This window comes from Miniopterus natalensis, chromosome 2 (assembly GCF_054644295.1).
Source record: "Miniopterus natalensis isolate mMinNat1 chromosome 2, mMinNat1.hap1, whole genome shotgun sequence".
In the NCBI taxonomy this organism is placed as follows: domain Eukaryota; kingdom Metazoa; phylum Chordata; class Mammalia; order Chiroptera; family Miniopteridae; genus Miniopterus; species Miniopterus natalensis.
Genome location: NC_142082.1, coordinates 110498917 through 110508055, shown reverse-complemented (window position 1 = coordinate 110508055; position 9139 = coordinate 110498917). Strand labels below are relative to the sequence as shown.

At 44.3% G+C, this 9139-nt stretch overlaps 1 protein-coding gene across 1 annotated transcript; it reads right to left on the bottom strand.

Annotated features, from left to right (window-relative positions):
* Window positions 1–271: 271 nt before the first annotated feature.
* Window positions 272–2933, bottom strand: BTG1 (BTG anti-proliferation factor 1). The gene is made up of 2 exons (XM_016215262.2): window positions 2541–2933; window positions 272–1595 (listed from the first exon to the last, which is right to left on the bottom strand). Exons 1-2 carry the CDS (start codon window positions 2686–2688, stop codon window positions 1228–1230), a joined length of 516 nt encoding a protein of 171 aa, XP_016070748.1. The 5' UTR covers window positions 2689–2933; the 3' UTR covers window positions 272–1227.
* Between the last annotated feature and the right edge of the window lie 6206 nt (window positions 2934–9139).

Genomic DNA, 9139 nt, shown 5'->3' with positions numbered 1-9139 from the left:
TGGTAGATGTTACCTTTTGTTTCTTATCCTTATTTCATGCATTTGGCCTGGGAATATGTCCATGTTTTGACTTCAGAGGCTTAAAAAAAAAACCTTAACCCTGTGTTTCCTGTAACATCTAAATATGTATACACAGATCTTCACTCCTTATCAAATAAATGTTCTTCAGCATGACCAGTGTGCAACTGACATTCACATAGCTTTGAGAACCTAAGTCTTTTCAGAAATATATTTCTTTAGCTGAACCTCTATAATCATGACAAGAGATTAATTAAAATGCCAAGATAAGAAACAATTTATTATAGAGAGAAGAAAAATTTCTCATCCAAAATATAGAAATCTGTACAACTTTGCCACAATCAATATACATGAACTGTACAAATTTACACCAGTTCATAATTTACCAAATAAAAGATGACTAACAAAGTTCACAAAATAGATGGTGGTTTGTGGAAAAGACTTTTACCCAATTAAGTACAAGGAAAGTTACAAACCAGACCTCCACTTTCTAAAAATAAGAAGTTTACTCAGTCTTAGAAAACTACAAGCTAGCAAATGTACAGAGAGCTGGCTGGTGCTAACACCACAGTTGAGACAGTGTCTTTTTAAGGGTCTTAAATTTTAAAGCCTGTTGCCAAGGCAGATTCTGGTCACTTGCTACTTTCAAGGCCAAAAACACAATACAAGGTCTGACCATTTCCCCAGGTCATGCCTACTAGGTTTGTCTTATGTACATTTATACATATTTAAGTGCTAGGTAAAAGTCTTGTCATAAAATTTCCAGTACTACCATGTTTAAAATGTTGAGCTTTCCTATTCAGCTGCCAAAAAGTTAACAATTTTCAAGTGTAATAGTGCAAATTTCCTCTGCAAGATCTACTGCAGAGAACAGTTCTTTGAAATACAGATTTGCATTAAAGGGATTGATGATGTAAAAATTTAGGTTATAACGTCTGGGAGAAACTGAAACCACCCTAGGACTTCACTCCCTAGCAAATAAAGTGATCATTTACTTGGACTCACAGGCTATTAAATTATTGAAAGGTACTGTCCAAACTATGGCACTGTCACTTAAAAAACTTTTTTTACCACTCTATCTTGTGCCAGATCTTCACAGCTGTGACATGATTTAAATTCCATAATCCATCCATCCCCAAGAGGAGCCCACCCAAAGCAAAAATCAAATTTATCCATCCATTATAAGATGATCCATCCATAGGCTATATCTTAACCTGATACAGTCATCATATTGTAGTTTTTGGAAGGGCTTGTTCTGCCCAAGAGAAGTTCCTCCTTACAGCTGATTCGGCTGTCTACCATTTGCACGCTGGCGCTGCTTTGAGTGCTACCTCCTGCTGGTGAGGCTTCATACAACACACAGATGGAGCCATCCTCTCCAATTCTGTAGGACACTTCATAGGGATCAACCCAGAGTGTGAGTTCGCTCGGGAGAAGCCTGAACAGCTCCTGACTGCTCAGTCCAATCCGCTGTGCGGCCTGTCCAATCAGGGGATCCATTTTATGGTTGATGCGAATACAACGGTAACCTGATCCCTTGCACGGCTTTTCTGGGAACCAGTGATGTTTATAATGTTCTGTAGAAGAAAAGAACAGAGAAACAATGCTTAGATGGTTACATCTGGCTACGGCCGTAGTCTTTTCCTGCTAGCTCCTTTGAGGGGTGAAAATGAAAAAACTACCAACTTTTTAAAGTGCCCGTCATTGCATTCGCCGCTGTGCGTGTGCGGGGATAGGGAACGAGCTACGAGCGGGCAGGATTTTAGGAACAATACAGTAGTACGGGGCAAAAAAAAATTTCCAGGAACCAACCGACGGAGCCGCCAAACACAGTGACCACTCGCGCGGTCTCGGTCAACGGGACAGCGCCCGCGGCCCCGCGGGAATCTGTGCACTTTCTCTACCCCACCGGCACACAATGGGGTTTATGGCTTTGGAGCAGGGAAGCGAAACCGGACTGTTAAGCCCCAAGGGAAAAAAAAAACAAGCAACCCTAAACCACGCTCTGGGCAGAGCTGTAATTGTACCGGTGACAAATCCGATGATTAATGGGCAGGAATAGGCGGCCAGGGAGACGGCACGTCCGTCCCGGGCTGGCTCCGGGACAGCGGCGGTTTCCCACCCGGGGCCGGCCGCCGAACTCCAAACGGTTGGAGGGAGCTGGGGGGAGGGGGCGCAGAGCCAATCCCAGCCCCGTCCCTCCTTTGTCCCCAGATACGCGCACGGTCCGAGGACCGCAGCTCCAGGCTCGGTTGGCTTTAGTTTCTTTGTTGTGCGTCTGTTTTCTTCTCCCCTCTGTTTGCCAGTCTTGGGGAGAGGGGGCGCCCTCGGCCCAGCCCCCAAACCCTCGCCGGACCCCGCCGAGAGCGGCCGCCAAGCGCGCCAGTCCCGGTCCCGCGACGGGAAACGAGCGCTGCCGGCCCGAAGCACTGCCAGGCTCCCTCGGCCCCGACGGCCCGGGCCGGGGGTGTGGGGCCCGAACCCCCCAGGCACTCCTCGGCCTCCCGCCGCTGCCCGCTCACCTGCCAGCAGCTCCTGTAGGCTCTGGCTGAAGGTCTGCAGCTGTCGCTCGCTCGTGAGCCCTTTGGTGCGGAGGAACTTGGAGATGAAGGACACGGCGGCAGCGATCTCGCCTATCATGGTGGCGGCCCGGGTGTAGAAGGGATGCATGGGGGCGGCCGGGGCTCGGCGGCGCGGCCCCGACGGCGGAGCGGCCACCCCGGGCTCCCTCACAGGTCAGAGGGCTGGGAGGAAGAGAGGGCGTGAGGGGCGGACGGCTACTTTTTTTTCTCTTTTCTTTATAATAAAAAAGTTACTTTCGAGACAGGAGGCGGCAGGAGAGAGGAGGAAACGAGCGATGGCGGCCTGGTCACATCGCTCGGACCTCCCCAGCCGCCTCCGCCTCCAGCTAAGCAGCCTCCGAAGCTCCCAACAGTAGCATTTCCAGCTCTGAGGGGCGAAGAGGTGCGGGCACCGTGCAGCACTTTTTATAGCACCACGGAAAGGAAGTGCGTAGCTGGAGCGTGACGGCTGACTCCAGCCAATCCTGAGATCGCACCATTGTGACGCAAGCAAATTCGGAGCCGGAGGGGGCGGGAAAAGGGCCAGGGGGCGGGCCCAGAGACCAGGAAGAGAGGGAGGAGCTGACGTAATCCGCTTGTAAACAAATAAACCCGGCGGAGAGGCTGCCGAGGAACCCAGAGCTGTGGGGGTGAACAGGAGGAATCGTAGGGTGCGCGTGTGAAAGCCCCGCCCCCAGCCCTGGCTCCTCCTTCCCGCTGCGCCTACGCTAGGCCCGGAGCCAGTGCATCCCGTGCTGGAGTACGCTGCCCCGGCTCCCTGGCTAGGCGGCCGCGCTGTGCGGTGAAAGCCGCCCTGCTCCCGCTGCCTGTTCGCTCGCCGGGTGCCCGCATCGAGCTGCACGGCCGCGGCCCAGCCCCGCTCGGGTGCACGGTGTTTACATCCCGTCCCCGCTCCGGGCGCGCGCGGCCGAGTCCCTGGCTGAGGAGCAGCGGGGCGCGGGTGCCCGTGCTGGAGGTGCTGGGGGAGCGCAGCGGGGTGCAGGGGAAAGTGGAGGGGCTGGCCTCTCGCTGGGCCTTCTGCAGCCTGGGAGCCCCGGTCTCCTCGCAGGGGTGCCGCCAACGCCGCGGAGCCGTTTCTGCTCCACCCTCGGGCTGCAGTCGGGGAATGTCTTTGTAAAAGTTTAATTGCGAAGGAAATAAAAGGGTAGTTAGCCTTTTGTGGTTGCTGTTTCAGTAACTTCAGGGGTCAAGGGAGAGAAGAGTGGACATCTCCCTGCCTCCAAACTAAGGCTGATAGGAAAACCTGTTGCTGAATCTAGAGTGACGTGGATCCTGTAAATTTTAGCATGTATTGGAAAAAAACTATAATGTATTTTACAGTGTTTATACACAAAACCAGAAACTGCTGTTTTCTGGTCCAAATAACTGCCCGAACCTTAGAGTTCTGCTGCTGTTCTTTATGAAAACAGGAGAAAAGATAAAATTTGAAGCTTGCGAAAGTATTAGGCATAAACATTTAAGTTTACTGGAAACCCTACTTGCAAACTAGAGAGAGGAAAAAAAGACTGACACAAAGGCGTGAGCCTGCTAAAACAATTAGGCCTAGAAAAGGGTTAATCTGAACTCCATTAAGGAAAAGAAAAAAAAAATGATGGTGAGGCGAGCAGATGGAGAAAGCAAACAAGAGGCAGAAGTTGAACTCTACCAGATGGAAATAAATATCCTGAGCTTAGTTGGTCATCAATATTGCAAAACACACCACTTTGAGTGTTTTTTCTTTTAATACTGAGCCAAAGGGCATAGAAATGAAGCAAAAGTAGGACTTGTTATAAAGTGGAAAGAGAAAAAGTTTTATTGTTTACATGAAATATGTAAAACTGGGTTTAAAAGAATAACTTCTAGGTTATTTTTTTATTCATACACAATAACCAGGTACTACATGTGAAATAAGTACTTTAAAAATAGTATTGTTAAACTCACTGACTTGTGAAAGTAGTTTTCTTTGGATAAATTCATCAAAAATAATGGTAAATAAGGTACATTTGTTTACTTCTAGGACTTTTCAGATAGAACTGTACTTTAATAATAAGCATCATGGTAATTAACTGGGGACCAGAAACCTCTTTTACTACTCAGAAAGGAGATAGAGAAACAGAAGTAAATCCTTAAAATCACTATAGCCTAGAACAAGGTCTTCTGATCTCCCAATACCACCCTTAATCACCCTAATACCCTTAATCATCTGCTCTGTTCATTTTCCTTACATTATCAGTTTTTTGAGCACTAGATTGGAAATCAGGTGAAAGTTTTTTTCCTCTAAGACTAGCCTCCAACTTGGACTCCCAATAATTCTGAGTTTAAATGGACTCATCTACAAAACAGAAATAATTAAACTAACCAACAAAATGCTAGGATTTGAACTCACTCTTGTCTTCCAAGCCAGTGTTCTCTCCACTACTTTTAGCCAGCTTTCCAGGCAGCAGCTGGACCCCTTCTTGAAAGCTTTTTAAAATCAGTTGAATAGGGTTAACGGAAAGTTTAACTCACATATATCTGAAGGATTTCCCCCGCCCCCACTGTTTATTATTTTATGTGTGTGTTTCCCATCTTAATTCATTCTTTTAAGAGACAAATGGATTTAAGAAATTACCGTTTTACCTGGGGAATCTAGGGAGCACTCAGAAAAAATAAATAAATAAATGTTGGTCTTAAATGCAAGCTTTAGATAGTGCACAATGTTAATTGCTAATAGTTTTTATTCTGGACATACATATGTTTAGTAATGTTTTTCCAGAAGTTTAGTCAGGCTCTTCCCTTCCAAGAAACAAGCTGGCATACCTGGACAGCTTTTGGATTATAAAACACTTTTTCATATTGTTACGCTAAACGACAGGGCAATCCCAACTACTTACAAACCCAGCTTTTGGCTTGGTGTCCTTAGGCAATTTACTTAATCTCTCTGCATAGGGCTGGTGTGAGGACTTAGCACTGTCTCCAGCATTCAAATACATACATATACACGTACATACATACATATATATGTATATATGCGCTAACTTACCATCAGGCAATTTAATAATATTATGAAATTAATTTCTAAAACCTAGAAAGTTTTCAATCAAAGCACTAAAAGTAAATCTTGGGAATTCTGTCAAAACAAATCCAGGAAATGAACCTAGGTTTCACAATAAGTTTGTAAGAAAAGCACAATGTCAGGTCTTTGGAAACAATGCTGAAGAGTTCAGAGGCTACTTCTATAGGGGTAACTATTGGACAACTAACCAGAATTTCAAAGGGGATTTGTATTCCCGTTCTTCAGCTCTAATGTTACTGGAACAGTTTGCTCTGTACTAACAAATCAGAGTTCCCTGTAGATTTTTTGAGTATTGTGTTTTTAACCAAAAAGAGAAAAAGAAAAACAAACATTTATATAGCGTAGAGAAATTAACTTCTTTCTCTGCTTCATAAACTAAACTTTAGGGATCAACACAAGGTTGAAAATCGTGTATTTTGCCAAAGATTTTTATTAATCACATTACCATCTGCTATCATTATATTTGGGGGAAAAGATGACATTTTAACATCTCCAAAGTAGGAGTGGTATCCAGATCAGAATAAAGCATGGTCTTCTTAGTTAAGTTAAAGTCACTAAATGTCGCTTTTTGCATTTCGCCATGACCCTACACTTGGGAACTTAGCTAAATGATTAATCTCTGAATGTGATAGCACTAAATTAAGCTATTACGCCATTCATTCCTTATGCTGTTCCCACTGCCTGGAATACCTGGCCCCTGGCCCCTTTGCCTAGCTAATTTCTGCTAATCCTCCAGTAGCCTTCCCGGGCTCCCTGGACTCGAGTAAATTTCTACAGTATTCTTTCTATCTTCCCTTGCCTTGGCTCTGCTACTTATCAGAGGTACTAGAGTTACTATGTTTACTAGTCACTCTTCCTTTCTAGTTTATAAATTCTTTGAGGGCATCTCCTGCCATTCACTACCGTACTCCCCAGGCCTAAGCAAGAGCCCAACCCATAGTGAATGGCGTGTTATGATCTTAAATAGACATACCTAAATACAAATGTCAGAATAAAGCCACTACTTGCAATTTGTCGGATGAAAAATAATGCAGAGAGTTTTTGTTGCTTAAAATCGGACAGTCAACATTTGAGGGGAGAAAATAAGTTAACTTTATGGCACTTTTTTCCTGGGTGCAGTAAGTGTTAGATTATTGCATTGATCACTTTTGTAGATTATCATTTTTTTTAGGATAGACTGCATTTCCACACCACAGCAAATGAAATGGAAACTAAGGGGACCTAGATGTGTTGCTCAGAAATATTGTAGTATCATCCCCATTTTCCCCATTTAAGGTTTTTTGCTTTGTTTCTCCTTTTTGCTATTTAGACACATTTTAGTATTTTTGCCTCAGGTTCCCCGTGGGTGCTGATTGCTTGTGAGCTGCTCTCTCACATTGCTGTTCTCTCCTGAAGTTGCTCACAGGGTGACCTTTTGATGCTCCAGTCTCTCGCTTCAATCCATATGACCCAGGATTCCTGGATTATTGCCAAGAAAGTCCCAGAACTTTTTAAATAGCCACATTATAGTTCACAAGTTTGTCTGGAAGGCTCCCCCAACCTCAAAGGTGTGCTTCTCCCCCAAAGGCTCATTTAGGCCCCCAGACTTTTTGTTTCCAGTCAGCTAGCTGCATGGACTAAAGTTGTATCTATTGTGATCTTACTTCCAAATAGAATCCTGGGTGTCCCTGGTACTTGCTTTAGAAAACTCACAGCTTAACCGACAGTACAGGGTTGAGCTGAGCGGGAGAGTTATTTACAGAGTGTTAATAGCAGATAGAGACAAGGCATTTATTTTGGTGTGTATTTGGGGGCAGGAGGAGATAACTAAGTCCCCAAAGTGAAGGATCTCAGCTCAACCAGTAAAGTCGGCTATTAATTAAGTCTCTTTGGAAGGAAGAAAAGGAGGAGCCTGACCTTCGAATATCTTAAAGGCTTAAACCAATGTAAAGAAGATATGTATTGTTGGAAAAAAGGGTCGGTGGAGGGGAGCAGAGGGTGCTGCGGGGTGTTTTTAAGCAGGGATATGATCAAATTTAACTTTCAGAAAGTCCTGGGGATGATGGATTGTGGAAATGTTAAAGTAACTTCTGTATTTGTATTTAATTCTTATTTAAACCTTTCAGTAACTTAGCTTTTCATGCGGGCTTGTTTCTTCAGTGAGAGACCTAGGTATACCTTTTATTCATTCTCTTGTTGGTTACCCACAGGAAGGAGACCACTCTTAGCAGCCTCTCCCCCTGGCACCCTGCCTGGCTTTGCTTAGGTGTGACTCCAAGGGCACAAACTAAGGCATTTGTACTAGGTTTACATCCACTGGGGTTCAGAAAACGCAAGAGAACTAGAAATCAGAGAGTGAGACACAGAGATTTGGGGCTAAATTGTTTTTTCTTGTTCAAGTAATTCAAATTGTTTGGAGAAAATGGGAGGGAGAGGATTAGAGTTGCCTAACAACAGCAACAAAAACGATACCGATTAACATCACTGACAGTGCCTCAGAAACTGTGCTAAGTGTTTTAGAGACATTCCCATTTAATTCTACAAGAAATACCACCAGGTAAGTATAACTGACAGCACTTAACATGTGAAGTTTCAATCCTAAAGAGAAGAGGTCATTTACCCAAGGTCTTGACAAACAGATTTGAAGTCTCAAGTCAGGGTCTGCAAAACTGTGCTTTTCCTGATATTACCTTTTCTAAAATGGAATGTGAGAAATAAAACCCTATAAAGTTAGAAGACTATTTGGAAACGAGTAAAGACAGTAAAAAAAAATAAAAGAAAAAAACCCTCAAAGCAGCTGAGGAGACTTCTTATGGCTGGCATGCCATGAAAAATATAGCTACATTTATTCAAATGCTCACTGAAAAATGAATCAAAGGACATATTAAAACATTAATCTGCCAAATAAAATAATTTCTCTGGGATGAAAATTACCCCTAGGGGCAGAAAAGAGAAAGCAGCAAAAACACCTTGTATTTTAGATTCTTTAAGCGTCTCACTTCTTCTTTGACCTAACTTGGCAGTAGGAACCAGGGAGCTGGACAGCCCACAGTCCCTCTTCCCCAGCCACTGCAAGGAGCCCAGAAACTTCTGAGAGTTCAGGTGGAAAAGGCTGGAGGAGAGCAAGAAGGGCTGGTCTTGTGTCTTATCTCAGCAGGGCACTGTTGAACCTGATAGCTTTCCCTCGAGGTATTCTAACTGACCTTTCTACTGTTAAACTCAAGGCCATTTCTCAAAGCCAGGCTTCCTTCCAAGACCTTCTTTCCTTCCTTTTAGCAGAACCCCATTTACTTTCCTCTTTTTAATCTACTCTGTCTCCTGGGGCAACCCCTTAGAGTTCAGGTTTATGGGATGTTTATCTGCATCTCCCCAGCTGCTAAAGACCTATTTCAGTTTTGAGGTTTAACAGTAGTCTGGGAAAGAGGCAGATGACGAACTTTGGAAAACTGTGAACTTTAAGGAATTACACAAAGTTCTTACAAGTTATGATCCTGGCCTACAGTATTTACAACTTTCTGAATCTAGA

What these genes read in the sequence shown, in the direction of transcription:
- BTG1 (XM_016215262.2), bottom strand. Translation starts at nt 2,688, where the DNA reads ATGCATCCCTTCTACACCCGGGCCGCCACCATGATAGGCGAGATCGCT. An exon ending in CCTACAGGAGCTGCTGGCAG is followed by an intron (nt 1,596 to 2,540) that starts GTGAGCGGGCAG and finishes TTTCTTCTACAG; the next exon opens with AACATTATAAACATCACTGG.